General features: G+C 49.5%; 9 protein-coding genes and 1 non-coding gene across 10 annotated transcripts; 5 read left to right on the forward strand and 5 right to left on the reverse strand.

The window, feature by feature from the left end:
* The first annotated feature begins 41 nt into the window (after positions 1-41).
* Positions 42-1,993, forward strand: BZA70DRAFT_277532 (major facilitator superfamily domain-containing protein). Its single transcript, XM_064912465.1, has 3 exons — positions 42-309; positions 369-497; positions 557-1,993. The coding sequence occupies exons 1-3, from the start codon at positions 80-82 to the stop codon at positions 1,842-1,844; spliced, it is 1,647 nt and encodes a 548-aa protein (XP_064768996.1). The 5' UTR covers positions 42-79; the 3' UTR covers positions 1,845-1,993.
* On the reverse strand, positions 1,994-3,453 carry BZA70DRAFT_256899 (putative serine dehydratase domain-containing protein). Its single transcript, XM_064910815.1, has 2 exons — positions 3,164-3,453; positions 1,994-3,104 (listed from the first exon to the last, which is right to left on the reverse strand). Exons 1-2 carry the CDS (start codon positions 3,368-3,370, stop codon positions 2,031-2,033), a joined length of 1,281 nt encoding a protein of 426 aa, XP_064768997.1. The 5' UTR covers positions 3,371-3,453; the 3' UTR covers positions 1,994-2,030.
* Positions 3,454-3,597: 144 nt separating this feature from the next.
* BZA70DRAFT_277535 (Bud-site selection protein) lies at positions 3,598-5,329 on the forward strand. Its single transcript, XM_064912466.1, has 2 exons — positions 3,598-4,028; positions 4,093-5,329. Exons 1-2 carry the CDS (start codon positions 3,691-3,693, stop codon positions 5,288-5,290), a joined length of 1,536 nt encoding a protein of 511 aa, XP_064768998.1. The 5' UTR covers positions 3,598-3,690; the 3' UTR covers positions 5,291-5,329.
* On the reverse strand, positions 5,330-6,770 carry BZA70DRAFT_277537 (uncharacterized protein). The gene has a single exon (XM_064912467.1). It carries the CDS (start codon positions 6,746-6,748, stop codon positions 5,816-5,818), a length of 933 nt encoding a protein of 310 aa, XP_064768999.1. The 5' UTR covers positions 6,749-6,770; the 3' UTR covers positions 5,330-5,815.
* A 4-nt stretch (positions 6,771-6,774) lies between these two features.
* Positions 6,775-9,807, forward strand: BZA70DRAFT_304272 (uncharacterized protein; the record flags this gene model as incomplete). The annotated part of the gene is made up of 4 exons (XM_064914769.1): positions 6,775-7,414; positions 7,553-7,804; positions 7,880-9,548; positions 9,772-9,807. The coding sequence occupies exons 1-4, from the start codon at positions 7,152-7,154 to the stop codon at positions 9,805-9,807; spliced, it is 2,220 nt and encodes a 739-aa protein (XP_064769000.1). The 5' UTR covers positions 6,775-7,151.
* Positions 9,770-9,860, reverse strand: BZA70DRAFT_t42. The gene has a single exon. It is a non-coding gene; the product is annotated as a tRNA-Lys (tRNA).
* A 1,147-nt stretch (positions 9,861-11,007) lies between these two features.
* On the forward strand, positions 11,008-12,186 carry BZA70DRAFT_299170 (Sodium/calcium exchanger protein-domain-containing protein; the record flags this gene model as incomplete). The annotated part of the gene is made up of 2 exons (XM_064914647.1): positions 11,008-12,018; positions 12,082-12,186. 2 exons carry the CDS (start codon positions 11,008-11,010, stop codon positions 12,184-12,186), a joined length of 1,116 nt encoding a protein of 371 aa, XP_064769001.1.
* Positions 12,187-12,556: 370 nt separating this feature from the next.
* On the reverse strand, positions 12,557-13,964 carry BZA70DRAFT_247488 (uncharacterized protein). Its single transcript, XM_064910654.1, has 4 exons — positions 13,745-13,964; positions 13,462-13,679; positions 13,243-13,392; positions 12,557-13,181 (listed from the first exon to the last, which is right to left on the reverse strand). The coding sequence occupies exons 1-4, from the start codon at positions 13,789-13,791 to the stop codon at positions 12,628-12,630; spliced, it is 969 nt and encodes a 322-aa protein (XP_064769002.1). The 5' UTR covers positions 13,792-13,964; the 3' UTR covers positions 12,557-12,627.
* BZA70DRAFT_149331 (outer membrane protein Iml2/Tetratricopeptide repeat protein 39) lies at positions 13,965-16,669 on the reverse strand. The gene is made up of 4 exons (XM_064909695.1): positions 16,326-16,669; positions 16,152-16,252; positions 16,025-16,091; positions 13,965-15,964 (listed from the first exon to the last, which is right to left on the reverse strand). Exons 1-4 carry the CDS (start codon positions 16,414-16,416, stop codon positions 14,139-14,141), a joined length of 2,085 nt encoding a protein of 694 aa, XP_064769003.1. The 5' UTR covers positions 16,417-16,669; the 3' UTR covers positions 13,965-14,138.
* A 1-nt stretch (position 16,670) lies between these two features.
* BZA70DRAFT_149350 (TRAPP trafficking subunit Trs65-domain-containing protein) lies at positions 16,671-19,165 on the forward strand. The gene is made up of 2 exons (XM_064909696.1): positions 16,671-16,973; positions 17,045-19,165. The coding sequence occupies exons 1-2, from the start codon at positions 16,805-16,807 to the stop codon at positions 19,135-19,137; spliced, it is 2,262 nt and encodes a 753-aa protein (XP_064769004.1). The 5' UTR covers positions 16,671-16,804; the 3' UTR covers positions 19,138-19,165.
* The last annotated feature ends 3 nt before the right edge of the window (positions 19,166-19,168 follow it).

Here is a 19,168-nt window from a genome sequence, read left to right on the forward strand (position 1 = left end):
GCCTCCTCCGCTGTCTCCTCGCCCGCAATCAGCTGCCGTCTCGGCCTCGCTCACCCACCGCGTCGTCTTCTCTTCTCCAATGCCTCGTCGCGCAGAGCCTCTTCTGCGTCCTGAGGAAGATCCGCTGGCGGCCGCTGCTGAGGCGGATGCCGCTGTTGCCGACTTCCTCGAACCGCCACCGGCTGCGAAAGCGCTCCCGCAGCCGTCCGAACCGGTGGCTAATCGTGATATCGACGACAGCGCGCTCAAGCCGGACCGAGCTACACGGTATCGGCAGATTCTCACCTTTGCTTCGGCTCTGCTGTGCTGGTAAGCTTGCTCTATGTTATGTAGTATTGAGGGGCAGCTCTGGTGCTAACATGCTGCAGCATATGTGGTGGCTCAATCATGCTCTTCTCGCTCTACGCCCCGCAATTCCAGACCCATCTCGGATACACCCAGGTTCAAGTCAACGTTCTCTCGATTCTGGGCGAAGTCGGCATGTATCTCACCACACCGTATGCATTCACTTTACACCCCGGAAATACTGTCGTGTTCTGTGGCTGACGTCTTCTAGGATTGTGGGAATTACGGCAGACATATACGGATCCGGATTTCTTGCTGTCCTTGCTGCCATCTTCTTTGCCTTTGCTTATGGTCTGGCTGCCTGGGCATACGCATCTCTTCTTCCTTATCCAGTCATGATGGTATCATTTCTCTTCATCGGCGGCGGAACCGCTTGCATCTATTTCGGTTCCATCACCGCCTGCGCAAAGACCTTCTCGTCTAACCGCGGCCTGGCGCTCGGACTTCCTATCACCGCATACGGTCTCTCCAGCCTGTGGCAGTCACAAATCGTCGCGCATTTCTTCACAGACAAGACGACCGGGGAGGTATACGTTCCCCAGCTTTTTATCTTCTTTGCACTGTTTCTTGCCTCAGTTGGTCTTGTCGCGGCGTTCGGCTATCGTAATGGCTGTAAGCTCGATAGTCCTGTGCCTCTCAGTTCTGGCTCTCGTAAGAGCTCAGTTTCGTTCAGAAAAACTACAGACGAAGAGACGCCGCTCTTGGACGAGCGAGACAGTATGGACTCTGACGTCATCAGCATGCATCCTACCTCCCAGCGCGAGATCGACGACGACAGCAGCAGTACCATGTCGGACGATATCGACATGATTCCAGAGGCACATGTGCTTACTAGAAAGCAGATGGTGGTTGAGTTCGTGCAGGATATCACTGCATGGGGCCTGGCGCTCGGTCTGTTCGCAACCACCGGGCCAGGTGAGATGTTTCTGAACAATATGGGCAGCATCATTCGATCTCTAAGCACCCCTGGCCCGTCAGCCTCCACAAATGTTGCAATCATCTCCTTCTTCTCGTCGGCAATGCGCATTGTGGCGGGTGTAGCCTCAGATCAGATTGCAACTCGAGGGCCAAAGTACTCCCGAATGTGGGTCCTGCTTTTCTTCACCGTCGTTCTTGCCTTTGGACACTGGTTCGTTGCTCTCGGCGGCCTTGAGGTCAACAACGGGGAATATTTCTGGCTCGTCAGTGCGACTCTTGGTGCAGGATATGGCGCTGTCTTCACACTTGCGCCAACCCTTGTCTCTTTGGTCTGGGGCGCTGAGCGCTTCGGAACGAATTGGGGCGTGCTATTCGTCTTCCCTGCAGTGGGATCTATCATCTACGAGCTCATATACGCTGGTATATACGATCACAACACTGTAGATTCCAAGCTGTGCTTTGGACTGCAGTGTTACCAAACCACATTCTTCATCACGGGTATAAGCGTCTTACTTGCGCTAGTTGCATTTACATCAGTGTGGCTCTTGGGTTGGCGGCGACGCAGTTCTGTTTTCATATAACAGATATGTTACTGGTCTATTTCATACAGGTGTTTAGGGATCACAGTTATTTTCATTGGGACATTGGGCATAATACTTAATCGATTGAAGGGTATGCATTGAGGTTTACTGTATATAGTGCATGCTGTAATTAATTTGAAGAATCACGTAGATTCATCATATATGTCAAATATTATTCAATCTACTCTACCAACCTCTCCAGGGAATTAAAACATCGCTCACAACTCCGTTCTCAATAGCAAAATACCACTGATACATGGACGACGTGATGCACGCATGCTGGGGCAACAAAAGAACCTTCTCTCCAATCCCCCAAGACTCGGTCGCTGATCCAGTAGACTCAGCAACATTCACGGCATCTTCTCTCCGACTTATAATTCCGTGCTCTTGACTTACTCTGGTGAGTACCCAGCGTTTTCCGGAGAGCGGCTGTCCGTCAATTAGAGCAATTCCCGGGATTCTCCCCGGCTCTCTCGCAAGAGCCAAAACTCCTGCATCAACAAGATATTCGTCGCGATCTTTATAGTAGCTAAGCACCTCGGCAACAACTTTGCCCGCTACATCCGACACGGTGACGAGCCCGGTTGCAACCTGCTGGATGTCCAGCATGGCGTAGTTACCCGCGTGAATTTCCACGTCGCCGTAGCTTTGCAGATCTTTCATCCAGTCTTCGACCTCTTTGTCCACAATCTGAGCAGTGGGTGTCGCACCCATCGAAAGTACGAACCGGGATGAGGTGTATTTTTGCGCAATCATAGCTGCGGTTTTCACACCTTGGACTTCCAGCTGTAGATGTGCGCGAGCATCGTATGCGCCTGACGAGTCGTAGCTCGCACCTCTGTGTACGTATAATCCGAATAACGAGACATATCCCTTCTGATCACTAACTGCCTCTTCGATCAGCGTCTCGAATGAGCTCGCAGTCACCTCCTGTCCTGCTCTGTGATCACCAATATCCACCTTCAAAAAGATCGACCAGACCGGTATATCAGGATTCTTCGACCGATACTCCTCAAGCACGTGCAACTGGTCAAGAGAGTCAATCATTAACAGCAACTTGGCGCCATGAGCAGCCATACTACTCGAGATTTCGGCCAGGGTCGGGATCTTTGATTTGGCAGGCGGAACGCCGTATAGCACATTGTCCACCATTCCAGAAACCACAAGAGGGAAAACGCCGCGAATTTCTCGGATTGTAGATGCGACTACAGACTTGTGTTTTTCCCCGTTGCCGAGCTCGAGCTGAGTTATTTCGATAGTCTTGCCGTTCATTCTGTGTTAGTGCCAATTCCGCGGCTGGAAAATATGATAGAACGTACCTTGTGAGTCTTGATATGCGGTCTGAATCTCAGATTGAGATCCAAGGCCTCCACTCTGTCCAGCATGCGCTTGCAATTCGCCCGCACTGTCTCCATATCGACGATAAAGCTCGGGGTAGGCAGCTCAGAGATTGGTTTACCCTTGAATTGCTTGAGCAGTTCAAGTTTGTACTCCTCCAAACTCGTACCTGAGTCTAGAGATGCCATTTTTCTGTTATTCCTTCCGGTTCTCGTACTAGATATTTCTATACAAATACTGTACGAACGGGCTGATTGATTTAAATGAACGGAGCTCCTCGTCAATCGAGGACAGATTCTGGAGAAACCTAAAGCGAGTACTGTTACCCGGATCGAAAATGAATTTAAGGTTTCTGCATATCGCGAGGTTGGGAGTTCTTTCTTGAATCTTTTTTTATTTCTTCAAAAAATTCATTCTCTCGTCTACTTTTTCTCCACGATTGTAAAAAGAACACTAAACCGTGGTATTTTTGCGCGGTCTGCATATACATTTACAAAGGAGGACAGAGATGGTTAAACGGAAGCGCGAGAATCCCCTTTGGGAGCTCGACCTGCTTGAATCAAAAGCTGCAGCGTTATCATCTAATGGCGCGAACGGGAACATCAAGAGGACTCGATTGGTCCGTACGAAGCTTGCGGTCGAGAGAATGAAGAAGAAACAGGCAGGCAAGAATCAGAATGAGGAGGGTCTGACTACGAATGGAGAGATCGAGCAGCGGACGATCGAGTTGAAGCGCAAGTTGGTCGAGCAGAGGGTTTATTACTGGACGAAGGAACTTGTTCGGGGGGTGAAGAAGGCGAAAACTTCTGAGACGCAGAAGATCGTCAGAAAGCTGAAGGATGCGAGGTAACTATCAACACATAAGCAAAGGTATTTATGACACCACAACCACTGACATGTATATATCTAGATCGAAGGATTCGAATGATTTAGTCGCGAAGCACGAGAGAGAACTACGACTCATCAAGGCTCTGGATCCGTCAGCCGTCGCTTCTTCGCACCTGCTGAAAAAGCTGCAAAAGGAGAAGTTTCTTGTCGAGTCAAATTTGCTTCCAGAGTCACCGCCTTTCTTGAAACCTGAGAATACAGTGCTGAAGCTGGAGGACCGGCTGAAGAGAAACAAGACTGAAGAGCCCGAGATCGATCAGAAGAAGGAAGAGGATGTTCGGTTAGATATCATCGCGAGGCTGTTCCGAGTGAAAGCTGTTCAAGCCATCATAACTAGCGGAATCGAAGGAATATCTACTGCGGTTGAGACAGCTCTTAACACGAAGCGAAAGAAAAAGAAAGAACCAAAAGTCCCTGCTACGGCAGAGAAGGAAGAGGTCGCTGACGACAACGACGACGACGATGAGGATTCTGGAAACGAAGCCGAAGAGGATGACGGTAGCGATGACGAAGACGAGCTGGATATGGAACATTACGCAGGCTTGGTTGCCAATAGTGACGAAAGTGATGATGAGAATGATTCAGGCGACTCAGAAGATGCACCTATAGATTATAACGAAATTTCGAGCGAAGAACCTTCTGACGACGAACTGGAATACGAGTCTCCCCAGTCCGAAAGTGACGACGAGGAGAGTCTCCAAAAACAGAAAAAGGCGGCAAAAGCAGAGAAGAAAGAGAAGAAAGAGAAGAAAGAGAAGAAGCTCGCAGCGAAAGCTAACCCGCCCGAGCTCGACCGCAAAGCAAAAACGATCGTTCTGCCCTCTCTCAGTGCTGGCTACATCTCACCCGGGTCCGACGACGACATGTTTTCAGATGAGGAAGGAAGAAGAGGACCTGCGTCCGCCAAGCCTCGTAAAAACCGACGAGGACAGCGCGCCCGGCAAAAAATCTGGGAGCAAAAGTTCGGCAAGAAAGCTACTCATATTGCAAAGGAAGAGGCTGCTCGTAAGGCTAAAGAAGAAGAAAAGCAGAGGAAATATCTTGAGCGACGCGCGAGGAGGGAGATGGAGAGTAACGCGGGTAATGCTAATAATACTCCGTTGGGTGAACCTGGCAAGAAGGAGGCGAAGAGCGATAAACCTATACATCCATCGTGGCAAGCGAAGCAGGATAAGAGCAAGCCGGTGGCGTTTAAGGGCAAGAAGGTTGTTTTTGAATAGACGACTACACATGTATGATAATAATTGAACATAGTTGTATTATACACTTGTACTAATGTAAATGAAGCGAGTTCTCGGGGAAATTCAGTCTAGCGTCACTTCCTCAATCTCAAATGTAGCAGTATCCTCGGCACCCACAGGTTCTTCGATCACAGGATCAATACTCGGCGGAGTCTCGTCTTCCTCGGATAACGAAAGATCACCAGACTCCTCTACAGACACTGAATGCGTCGTATCAGATGGCCGCGTGTCCACATGCTCCTTTAGAAGTGCAATTTCGCCGGCCATACTTTCGATCCTATCCTCCCTTTCGCGAAGCTCGCCTTCCAGACTCTGAATGACGTTGGAAGCAGCCTGCAGCTCACGAACCATGAACTCTGCATTACTCTGAAGCTTAGCTGTTTGGCTCTCGAGTTCTTCATTTCGTAGTCGGATCAGAGTGGTATCATCTTCCGAGGGCCTGCTTTTCGGTCTGGCTTTTGCAAGTGGGGGTGGAGGCTGTTCGCTACTTTGCACTGTAGCATTCTAAAATTGTACAAAAATTAGCAAGAAAAATGAGACAAATAAATGATGCTGGAAGACATCTGGACATACCGATTGGTGATCGAGCTTCTTGACAATATTAGCAACATCGACGCCAGTACTTAAACTCTTTCGACTAGATTTCGAGCTCTCCGACGAAGTGCTTCTTTCCATCTGCCGACTATAAGAGACTTCATGCTCAAGGTTTTCAATCCTGGCATCTTTCTCCTTGTTGAGTGATAATGCTTTCTTAAGCTCTTCCTCCAGTGCTGCCAATCTCGCTTCCAGATCAGCGATCGCTTTGTCTTTTTCAGAAGCTTCCTTTGTCAAAACCGCTAGTTTTTCCTCCCAGTCCAATCGACAGCTACTTTCCTCTAGAACTTTAGTCGGAGGATGCTGAATAGACGAAGTTCTCTTCACTACAGGACTGTGGGGCGAAATAGGGGTAGCTTGGTTGTCGGACAGCACAGCGGACTTTTGTTCGGGATTCTTTTTATGCACGATAGGACGTGTGGTCGTAGCTGAAGTAGAAAGACTTCCAGATCGCATGAGTGAGCTACGCGTAGGCGCAGCATAAGAAGGCGGTCGTCTTGACGCGGTGCTTGAGGCGGAAGAAGTAGAAGACTGTAGCGAGGTAGTCCGTCTGCTGGTGCTCTGACGTTGACGCAATACGCTGGGTCCAGATTCCTGCTTGCGCACATGTGGTTTCTGCTCATGTTTCTCGGGTTCGTTGCTGTTATTCAGAGTAGCAGCAACACGCGCGCGAGAGGCCGCTGTGGGCGCCAGCAGACGCGAAGAGATTGTTGAGGTCGACGGTCGCTCCGAGGTACGGCTGTGCTGGCCGGCGCGTTTGATTTCTCGGACCCGATCAGATTCATTTGTGGGATTCATTGTCCTGCTCTCTGTTTTGTTCTGCTGCTGCTCCGCAGAAGTCATTGTTGTTGTTTTGATTTGATTGCCAGGTTTGGAGCGCTCGCGAGCGTAGTCATTGTTGTCGCGGGCTACGCGTGTTCACGTGACTAAGCGTGCACGTGAAATAATCCTGGGGAGCATGGGCGGGCGATTGGACGAAGAGCGTCAGGAAGTCAACAGCGCGGCGAGCACCAACGAGAACGCGCAGAGCGGCCACGGCTGCTGTCAACGAGACCGGCAGCGTGCTGGCGGTCCTTGTTCTGCGACACATGCGTGGTGAACATGTGCAGCACCGCGAGAGATGTATATAAGCAGAGATATCTGTGTTTCTGTTTCTGTTCCTGTTCTGTCTCTTGCCTCCGATTGTGTTCTCGCGAGCTGAAACTACTTCTGATTTCTGTTCTCTTTGTTATTTTCAGCAAACAAGATGATCATTGCACTTGTGATTGCTGCCGGACTGCTTGGTCTTACTGCGCTGCTCAATTTCTCCTACACAAAGAGCATCGTTATCTTTGCCTGGAGCTGTTTCTTCAAGCCCTTCAATGGTGCCACGGATCTCAATGACCAGCAAGCGGCTCTTGAAAGCTTCTATCAGAGCCAGGCTTCAATTTATGACATTACGAGATCTACGCTTCTCAAGGGTCGTGAGATGATGTATGCCATCCTGTTTGAGTCTCTTCGGTTCCGGATGTATTCTGACTGATACCACAGGCTTCAACTCGCGGCTGCACATTTGTCCACTGCTACCAAGCCCGTTTGGATCGATGTGAGTCATACTCTATATTTTTTTGCAAGACTGTTATCACCATATGAGGATATACTGACCAGCCTGCAGATTGGAGGCGGCACCGGCTGGAACATCGAGATGATGGACCAGTACATGAGCATAGCAAAGTTCAAAGCGGTCTACCTCATCGACCTCTCGCCATCGCTCTGCAAGATTGCTCGCGAGCGCATCCAGGCCAAGAAGTGGTCTAACGTGCACGTCATCTGCGCCGATGCCACTGCATTTGCCATGCCGGACGACGTCAAGTCGGCTGATCTCGTTACCATGTCTTATTCGCTGTCCATGATTCCTACGTACGTTTCTACCGTCCTTTTCTCTCTGTTGTGTTTTCTTCTGTATACGAGCTAACTTACTTTTCTGTATTATAGCTTCTACGCAGTTGTCGACAGAATTGAGAAGCTACTATCGAGAAATGGTATAGTGGCCGTCGTCGACTTTTATGCCCAGTCAACCGCTAGTCTCTGCGGCCGCACCAATCTCGGAGGAGAGCTTCTTCGTCATGTGAACTGGCTATCTCGCACTTTCTGGCGCCTATGGTTCGAGTTTGATCGCGTGTACCTCGATCCCGCTCGCCGAGACTACCTCGAGTACCAGTTTGGCACTATCAAGTCAATCAACTCGCGCAACACTGCGCTCGGACGGATTCCATACTATATCTGGCTTGGATGCCATAAACGGCGTGATCCCGAGCGCGCGAGTAAGATTGACGCGATGGCTACTGAATCTCCTTATCTGCTTCCGGTTAGCACGTCACCTTCTCTTCCAGTCGTTGACGAGAACGGTGTTATTACCGTGCGCTCTAAAGGATATGAAGCTGCGGTAGTGAACTTGCAGCGCAACTTCCCGCTTCCTTCCTTTTTCTATCAGACTGAAGCTTGGAGAATTTTCTACGACGAGCGTTTGCCAAAATACAACCAGTTTGCTGGTCAATATATCTACGCTTTCACTTGGGAGGATCCGCGAGAGGACGACAGGATTCTCAAGTTTAAGCCTACCGACACCGTTCTGGCGATCACCTCCGCAGGAGACAATGTCCTGACATATGCTGCTTTGCCTACCTCTCCTCGCAGGATTCACTGTGTTGATCTGAACCCTCACCAGAACCACTTGATAGAGCTCAAGCTGGCTGCATTCTCTACTCTCGAGTATGCTGATATTTGGCAGATGTTCGGAGAAGGTCGTCATCCAGACTTTGAGAATCTGCTCGTCTCAAAGCTTGCTCCCAAGCTCTCGTCCCACGCTCTGCAATATTGGATACGGAACACTAAGACTTTCACAGGAGCCAAGGGACTCTATGATACCGGATCTACTCGATGGGCTATTCGTATCGCAAGATACATCTTCTGGATTACTGACTGTACTAAAGATGTTGATGCTCTTTGCAAGGCCACTTCAATCGCAGAGCAGAAGATCATTTACAATACGAGAGTACGACCGGCGATTATCAACCCATGGGTGGCATCTATTGTGCTCAAGAATCCCATGTTTTTGTGGAAGGCACTCGGAGTTCCCGTTCATCAAGCCGAGATGATTTCATCGACGGCTGGCGACTTCTTGACGTACATTACCGACACCTTGGACCCGATTATTGAGCGCTCTTTGATCTCGACTGACAACTACTTTTACTATCTATGTCTTAAGGGTAGATATACGCACGCGAATTGCCCAGGATATCTGAAGCGGGAAGCCTTCCAAAGACTGTCCAAGCCGGGTGCGCTTGACGGAATCCGTATCCACACCGACGAGATTGTTGACGTGGTTGCCCGCATTCGCCGACATTCAGTGACGATTGCTATTGTCATGGATCACATGGACTGGTTCGACACCGACGGAGTGGACGCAACGAAGGAAATCCAGGCCTTGAACCATGCGATCAAGATGGGTGGTCGTTTGCTGTTCCGGTCGGCCTCGAAGCGCCCGTGGTACACGAAGGTGTATGAGCGCGAAGGCTTCAGATGCGAGGCAGCGCAGGTGAGAGAGAAGAGGACGAGTATTGACCGAACAAACATGTACGCGAGCACCTGGGTTGCTACAAAGGTCAAGGATCTGGTGGGAGACTCCAGTGTTGAGAACTTGGTTCTATGATAGACATTTGTTTTTGCGACGATGCACGCCGTCTGAGCTTCCTTTTCAAGATATACAGCATTGCAAAGCCTCCTTTGTTAAAATATGATACTGCATATGACTCTTCAAGTAGAAATTGGAATCAGTAGGAAATAAAAAAAATAGGATAGAGAATAAAAGAATAGCAAAAAAAGAGCCTAACGGGGGTCTCGAACCCCCAACCTTGAGATGACTTCTAAGGAAGAACTTAAGAGTCTCACGCTCTGCCAATTGAGCTAGCCAGGCTTCTTGTTGAGAAAAAAATCTTGCCAGTCCACTATAAAGGCAAATTTGATTTTGGTAAATCTTTGGTTTAGGGCAATTGTTTTACGTTTATTGGCTCGATCATATACGCCAGGGGACCGTTTGACTATTGAGCTTAATCAATGGCGTAGGAGAATAATAGCTGCTCGATGCAGTGCAGAAGTCTACGTTGTTTTGTACAGTCTGGCACGTCGGCGAACGTACGAGGATTACGACGGGAATGCGCTGTGATGCGGATTCAGGCCAAGGTCGGCGTCCGGCCAACTATCGGCGAACGTACAGGCAGTGAAACACAAAAGGTACGTAAAGCCAAGTGCGATATAAGCTCACTCACGATCTTTCGCAACAAAGCCGAACATAATGATGGATCCCTGCCTTCGTACGGCGCCGAAAGTCTCCTTTTTCAATCCTTCGTTTCCGCGCAGAGGTCCAGACTTGGCACACCTCAAAAACGAAGGTTTTCAGGGCCTCAGATCCAACTCCTTCCCGCCGGCAGTGCCCGGAAAAACCGCGCTCTATCCTACGGCCATCGACGTCAACTCAGCAGGAAACAGACGCGCGATCTCATCACCTCCGTCGCAGCCGGACCGGGGTCGGAAGCGGCGGGCGGCAAGTGCGGACTTGCGGGCGCTGCCAATGGGGAGACACCCTAAAGATCACAAACTCAAGAGCTTAAACTCTAAACGCGTTGTCAATCCAAATTCGGTCCCGTCGAAGGCGCAGTGCGGCTCATTATTGAGGGCTAATCCAAGTAAGGATTAGGGCCCCTGTCTGCTCATCTTCAGCTCAGCCGCGGGGCTTGCCTATTCGCTTGGAATCGTAAAAAGCTGATCTGCCGCCTTTTTGCCTGCCTCGCTCTCTCCCGTCCCCGTCACCACCTCTTCTCTCTCTTCACCACCACAGCTAAGCAATGCAGAACCTCAAGAAGGCCAAAGTCGCTCTCACTCGGCCAGCCGGCCCCCGCGCAACCTCGACAACCTCTCTACTCGGCCACAGAAACTCCGTCGAAGCCACGCCGCTCGTAAACACACACGCTCCCGACCTCGTCGACGAGCTCGATGAGTCGAACGGCCTCCCCGGATCAGGGATCGGGCCCGACGATGCTCCTTATTCATATCCTACCGGTATCATGAGCATATTCTACGTCGCCCGGCTCTTGCTTCTCTCTTCCTACGTCAACGTGCTGCTCGTCTTTGTCCCGATTGGTATCGCCTTTGGCGCGATCCACGGTTCGGCCTACCTGGTTTTCTCCTTCAATTTCCTGGCCATCGTGCCTCTCGCTGCTCTTCTGGGTTTCGTTACCGAGGAACTCGCAAAGCACGTCGGTCAGACTCTCGGAGGCCTGCTCAATGCTACCTTTGGTAACGCTGTCGAGCTCATCGTCGCTGTCGTTGCTCTCTCTCGGGGTGAGATCCTGATCGTCCAAGCCTCCATGCTCGGATCGATTCTTTCCAACATTCTTCTCGTCTTGGGATGCTGCTTCTTTGCCGGTGGTATGTACTACCAGGAGCAGCATTTCTCAAACATTGTCGCCCAGACAATGTCGTCCCTTATGGCGCTTGCGACCTCATCACTCCTGATCCCCGCTGCCTTCCGGGCGACCATTGATAGCGTCGAGGCAGGCGGCCTCAGCGAAGCCCGTATGCTCGCCGTCTCCCGCGGAACTGCTATCGTACTTCTCATCATCTACGTCTTGTACCTGGTCTTCCAGCTCAAGACCCACTCCGCTCTCTTCGAGGGTCTCGAGGGCGATGCTGAGGACGAAGAGCCCGCCCAGATCTCGGTTACTATGTGCCTCATCTCTCTCACTGCCATTACCGTCCTGGTTTCCGTCTGTGCCGACTACCTCGTTGACTCAATCGACTCTCTTGTCGTCTCCACCGGCTTGTCCAAGACTTTCATCGGTCTCATTCTTCTGCCTATCGTCGGTAACGCTGCCGAGCATGTCACAGCCGTGATGGTGGCCATGAAGAACAAGATGGAGCTCGCCATTGGTGTTGCCATTGGTTCTAGCATGCAGATCGCTCTGTTCCTCACCCCCTTCCTTGTCGTTCTCGGATGGGTCATGGGCCAGCCTATGACTCTCTTCTTCAGCACATTCGAGACCGCTGTTCTGTTTGTTTCGGTCTTCATCACAAACGTATGCAGTCCCTTCTCTTACTATTAGTATTTTCAGAAATCATTCTAACAACATCACCTACAGGCTCAAATCCAAGACGGAACATCAAACTGGCTGGAAGGCGCTATGCTTCTGGGAACATACATGATCATCGCCATCGCATTCGCGTTCTACCCCTCTGGGCTATAAGCAATCCCCTGTGCACTCTCCACTGGCCGGAGAACATTATCCATTGTACCGCCTCTTTTTCCAACTTTATGAGAAAGCAGCTTATTCAAGATCAACAAAACAAGTAACTGAAAGAATTGCTGCGCTGTTCTTTCTTCTACTTCTTCAAATCGTGATATTTACAAAATTTTCCTCCTCCCTTGGCAATTAACCCCAAAGGAAGAAGAACAGAGAAAGAAAAAGATATATTGGAGTACTTGGAACTGACTGTGTAACATTATTTTGTTATTTTCTTGACAGAAATTTTGCTTTTTGGGATTGTCTTTTGTCTAAGAATTGTCTAATGGTTTTAGTTGGTCGTTAATAGAAATAAAAATTGTTGAAAAATATTTTGATAGAGTACAATATGCCTTTCAACTGAATTAGTGCGAAAGAAGAGATCCTAGACATCCGACAGATAATCTAATCTAAAGCTGACCCGATCTGAGCAGGACCACCGGACGAACCACCTGAAGGACCGCCAAGCAAACTGCCCATAAGATCCTGAAGCATATTTCCCTGATTACGAACTTTTATTCCAAAGAACGAAGCTCCGATCCGGTCAAGGGCCTCGTCGAATGCACCTGCGTCCTTGATGGAATCCTTGTATCTGAACCTTAGACGTCTGAACAGGTCCTGGCTCGGTCGCTGACACGCCTTAATCAGCAGCTGGAAGAAATCGAGAAGAGGCAGTTGAGGGAAGACAATCACACTGTCTCCCGCGGCAGACGTCACGTTCTGACGCTCTACGGACAGACCGCTGGCCAGAAGTCGTTCTATAAAGATGTTTAGCGATTTATCGGCGTCACGGATGTTTCCGACAGACAGATAGCCCAAGACCGCTCGTGAGATAAAGAAAGGTGCCATCTCCAGCTGAGACTCATCAGCAAACCAGTCGAATAGTAGGTTTCCGAGTACGGTTGCGCTCTCCTTGGTACCTAGCAAAAGATGTCGCTCGGCCTCGTACGGCTTGTCCTCTGCGTAAACTCATCAGTATCATGACACCTATCACCATTTCTATATCGCAGAGACGCTTACCATTTGCATACGCCGAGCCAAATATATGGTGAAGTTCCGGATCTCCGTACTTGATCTCACCGCTGGCCGACCATTGTATAGCATCCTGTATGAAGTCCTTCCGGCGGGGCTCCTCAGGCTTGAACATCGTAAATAATTGCACCACCCGAGCTATATCGTAAGAACGTTAGATCAATCGTCATATATACAGATAAATACAGTTAAATAACACTCTCATACCCTTGGAGACTGAATTGACTGAAGTACCCGCTGTCTTGTACGTATCTACTAGATAGCGCGACAGCTCACCACCGCTTCCACCTTCTCCCGCACCAAGCAGCTCCTGCGATCCCTGATATAGCATCTCAATTGCATCATCATAGTGTTGAGCCTTGATCAGCCGAGCTGCGACAGTCTTGATCGCCTGCTGCGCCTCATAGTATTGTTTATCCGCGATCCTTGTTGTAATAAGTCAGTTCTGGAACTATACAACGCACTTCCAACGCTTTCTTCTAGATCATACCTTTGCCGGACCCGCTTGATGGTCTTTTCTAACTGTCCACTACTCATTATGCCTTTTGAAACCAATGCACTGTATAAGACGTGTACCTTGCGAATATGGGTGCAATAAAGGCGACGTGGGCGCCTGCTGGTCTTGCACGAATCAACCAGATTTCGGTGCTCTTCCTGGCCTCACTATCCCAAATCCGATGACGTAATCATCTACTCAAGCAACGATTTCATTTCGAATTACGGCATACAGTTGGAGCCTCTAAGATATAAAAAATATAAAAAATATCTTTAATATTGCTTTGATCCCTGTAGCTATGATACGCAACATTTCACCATATGTACATCAATATTGACACTTAGCGGACTCAATCCACTCCACTCTATATATAATTCACAAAAGAGCCCTACGCGCTCTTCAACATCTCTAAACCCGTCTGGACTCGTGATCCCATTCTTGTGCTGAGCTCATATTCGTGGCCGTAATTGGCCGCTTTGGTCAGCCACTTTTCTGTTTCCTCCTTCCCTTGCTTCCCCTTGGTCACCCACTCGAATACTGCTCGCTCATACAGACCGCATGGGATAACCCAGTCTTCTTTGCCCTTCACTTGTGGTCTCTGTACAGGCATCACTTCTTCCGTCAGCATCTTGAATCCAGCTTCCTGTTCACCCAGATGACGCAAGACAACGCTTTGCAGTAAGCTCCTCACTGCAAGCTCATCTACCTCCTCTATCTGCGGGATCGTCTTTGCGTATTCTTTGAAGAATGGCGTCTCGCGCTCAGGCACCGCCTTCACATCGACATCAGATGGCTTTGCCAAGTGGAAATAATTCAGCTCCTGAAGCGACTGGACTAACTTTTCTCGAGGCATCCGCTTATAGCCATTCCAAATGTACATAATCTCGTTTGCCGGACTGCCTCCGACGTAATCCACAATACTTGCAGATTTGTCATTAGCAGGCATCCAAGACCTCCACTTGGCTATCTTGCGAGTCAGATAAAGCTCAAGCGGCATAGGACGGCCAATGACCTTACGGCGGCCAACCAAGCCAGGAGCGTCTGTGAGAAACCTGTCGACCTTCCTTTTGTATCTGTCCCGCTTAGCTGGGTCAGGATTGTCTGATCGGATCTCAGCTCTATAAAGCTCAACATAGCAAGCCGCAGCAACGTAATGGTAGAGCGCATGCGACCAAGTATTGAGGTGTGTCATCAAAATGAAATTGCGAGCCGCTTCCTCATACTCGTGCATGTCCAGGTAACCCATGGCCATCTCAAAGACCACGAGAGCCTCCATCTGTCGCATCTGGATTTTCATTGGTGTCTGCAGAGTCTGGATTGCCTCAGGAAGATGTCCATTCATGCCTTGTATACGGGATTCCTGCAGGAGCCACAGTGCGCTATTCGGGAAGCGTTTGCGTGTTTTCTCCAACGCTGCAATCAGTCTTTCTTTAGGGTACGCGCCTTCCACCTCTATATCACAAGTTTGCGCTGGTCCCGTATAATAGAGTAGTAAGGTCAAGAGGGCAAGATCGCCGTGGATGTTCTCTGACTTCGATGCCTCCCAAAGCATCAAGATGCTGGACTCTTTATCTCCCTTGAAACCAATGATCGAAAGGACCTTTCCGAGAACTGGAGGGATCATTGATATAACTAACTGCAAAACTCCGAAGCAAAGATTGACACCCGATTTCACAAACTCATCAATGACAGCCGATTCTCCGGAAGACTTTGCCAATGAAGTTGCAAATGGTTTGAATTTGGGAGCTGGTTGAATAGGGCCTTTTTCAGAGACTATTTGTTCAAGATTCTCGAGATCAGCATGCTCTAGCTCCTGATCGTTGGATAGATCCAGATCCAAAGCCTCCAAAGACTGGGCAATATCTTCTTCATCTTCCTCATTCTCACTGCCATCTCCAGAACCAGGTACCGAAGCCCCTTCTTCAGAGTGCTTGTCAGGAGGAGGTGCAGCGATAGCCTCGCTCCCTTCGTCGAGGTTGCTGTTGTAAATCTCAGCAAGAATCTGGTAGGCCCTGCGAAGCTTGTAAAACGACTTGACACTAGAGATCGCACTCTCGCTCAGAAATAACACGACAGCACCCATGAGGTGGGCTTCGGCAACCGCCACATAGTATTCAGTACCGGGAGGGAACGAGCTGGCTTTGTGACGGCTTTTCTGGGCCCTCAATCGATATCTGACAGCTGTCGCTTCTGCCAGATTGAGCTTCTCAGTAGCTGAAGTGAACGTTAGCTACAGAAGTTCTTGTAAGAAAACATAGGTAAGTAGGTTTATACCATCCTTGATCATATCAGCTTCAAAACCGAGGGTTGCCGACAGAAAGGCCAAAACACCACGCCCGAGCTATACCAGATACGTTAGCACCATTAGCGCAGTAAACCAAATATCTACTAGTCAACTCACTGCAGGAAACGCCGATTTTGGCTCAGTTTGGTTCAAGATGTGATTTGCGCGCTCCAGATCATCGGCCATGATGCAGTTCATAGCATCCATAGTTGTCGACACTACAGGTTAAGCGATGATTCGTTAGCCACCCGTGCTTCCATAAGCTGTACAAATAATAAACTAAACACTTACATGCGGACTCCTCCTCCAGCTTGTTGAGCGACTTCGAGGACGCCTTGCTGGATAGGCCCTTGCCTCGTAGCCATGATGATGGCTTGACCATGACTGAAGATCAATTCGGTAGATCGCGTGACACAAAGTTATATGTGTTCTGATTCGAGCTGGAACCAGAGAAACAAAATTGTAGATCCAAGACGGCGTAAACAGAGAGGCGGTCGAATGTCCTCGAGAGAAATTGGGCAGCAAATCAATTGACCTGTCAGGAAGTTCTGAGTCGAGGTTAAGGCATGGCCCGAAGTTCGGATGCGCGCGGCGTGATCCAAGCTCGGATCACAGATTGTGAGATTAACTCTCCGCGTTACTGAACGCCGAGTCGCGCACCGCTTCAAGATTGATACCGTTCTTCTGCCGCAGTACTCTACTTCAGCTGTTTGGGCGATTGACTTCTTCTTTGCTGTCTGTTTAATATAACAGCAAAGGGGCTTTATACAATGGCGGCCAAGGTTGACCCGACCGCGCAATCGAAGCGAAACAGTCTGGATCTCTTCTCAGATGGAAGACTTGAAGTTCACGTTCCTGATCTGGCCGACTCGACAATCAATCCACGCAATGATCCCGAGGAGCTGATGCACGCGCCTTCCAGAACATCGGTGTTTTACGGTTGGTTTTTCTTTGCACTAAATCTAAACAGAATACCACCAGGGGATTGAGGTGCTAATACGATAGCTCAGATGAGAAACTACCGGTTTGTGTTCGCGTTCATATTCCCTTCGCCGAGGTACCGGATATGACTCCATTGCGCTTCAGAGGCTACCTGACGCGTTTTGCGATATCACTGGAGGTTTCTGCTGCAAGCTTTGCAAACGCGCGATACTCGTCTCTTGGCTTTCAATTACAGCAAACAGGCAAAGTACAGGAGCTGCAAGAGACTAGTCATCCCATCTTCTCAACAATCATCGACCAGAGCTCTCTAATTTATGTCTCTTGCGTCAATCAAAAGTCTAATCAGTCGAGCCACGAAAATCAAGGCTGGGAGGCTATTTGGCTGGTTGAGCTTCCTATCGTGCGCCCTAGAGCTAGGCTCATCTCGCCCCGGATTTCAATCGCTGCCCAAGCAAGCCTTCGAGCCAAAGCTCTTGAGGGTGGCTCGATTTCTTTGTGGACACCCCCATCGGCCTCTGATGATGATAGTGATCCCGAGACTTCGATCCTCACCGAAGAGCAAGTTACGGACGAGTACCTAATTCCATTGGCTCCATTAACTAGTATGAATTTATTGGAAGGTCTATCGCATGATGTCAAGTTCAGTAGGCTATCTACGCCTCCGACACTCCCAGTGACAAAAGTCCTTTCTCCAGCTTCACGAGTGACGCCTCTCGCCGGAGCCGCGTTAACGCCTGAGGTCGTCAAATTGGCTCATTTAGCAAGCAAGGTGTATATTCCGGTCTTTCCCTGCGTCACTATGCGTCTTCGCTGCTCTCGTCTTCCGAACAGCGCAACCCTTTCCGAGGATGGAAATGTCGTTCTCGCTAATTTGGACATTGACGTTACTGCTTACGCCAAAGTGGATGTGGTTCTTCGCTCAGTCGAGTTTGTGGTGGTCGGAGGCAAAGTAGATCATCTACAGTTTCCGACAGGAAAATACCCCATACGGTGCAAGCCATTAGATGGAATATCGGAGATTTTTAGGCTGATGTCGTTGACTACGCAACCAGCTACCTCTGGAGGCGTCTCATCAAGCAAGAGGGGTAGCGGGATATCTCAAAATGAAGCCCTGACTAGTAAACATGACATGGTTAGGTCTGTTACGATAAAGGTTGAGTACACACCAGTGCTGAGGCCAAAGCAAGACACATCTTCCGAGAAGCTGGCGCTCGAAGATGTCAACTCTATGGGTCCATTGATCAGCACGACATGGAATACCAGCGTTGACTTTTCGGCGGAGAGTCCTGGAGCGTCTAATTCATTACAAAGTTATGCGGACCAAAACAGAGCAATGACAATGCAGCAGGATGCTGGTCGACAGCAGTCTTACGGGGGCCTGAGATCAGTTTCGGGTAGGAGCTCTTCCGCATGGCTTCAGATGCAGCAGCTACGCTCTCCCAGTGTTGGATCATTACCAGCGGGCGATGTATCTCCTATGCTTGGAAGCGGCAGCTGGTCTCTTCCTACACAGCCTGCAGCTGCTCATATGAATCCTTACGGTGCCAGTGCATCACCTCAAATGCCAAGCCATCCTCTGCTTTCTCCTCAGGCTTCACAAAGCACGCTAAGCGTCCCACAACCTCATCAGCATACACAGCAGCAACAGTCACAGCAGCTTGCATATTCTGCTGCCCTGCGACAAATATCGCATGAAGGATTAAATATCACTTTTACAGGTCCGACACAGGTCATTGCTGGTGAAATCTTCACTTGGAAAGTGTTTATCTCGAACCGCTCGCGTTCTTCCAAACGAATAGCGCTGATTGTACAGCCAAAGAAATGGAAGGTCAACAACACGAAAACCTTGCCACGCGATCCGCCTCAGCGTATGCATTCGTCGCAACACCAGGGGCTAAACGCGGCTACGATTGTGGCTGATGATGCTGCTTTGCACGTTATGCATATGTCTGGGAAGATTGAAGCTGATGAGTTGGTGTCTTTGGTCAATGATATCAGGGTTGGTCCTCTCGGACCGGGAGCGATCCATGAGACAGAGATCAGACTAGTTGCATTAGGAGTCGGTGTTTTAAGCTTAGATGGTGTCAGAGTCGTTGATTTAGCAAAGGGGGCAGGGTTTGAGTGTACAAATCTGATGAATGTGATCAGCAGACGAGAATGAAAGAAGGAATGAGCTCGTTGTTTATGTATTA

Source organism: Myxozyma melibiosi (assembly GCF_037950935.1).
Source record: "Myxozyma melibiosi strain Phaff 52-87 chromosome Unknown BZA70scaffold_4, whole genome shotgun sequence".
NCBI lineage: Eukaryota > Fungi > Ascomycota > Lipomycetes > Lipomycetales > Lipomycetaceae > Myxozyma > Myxozyma melibiosi.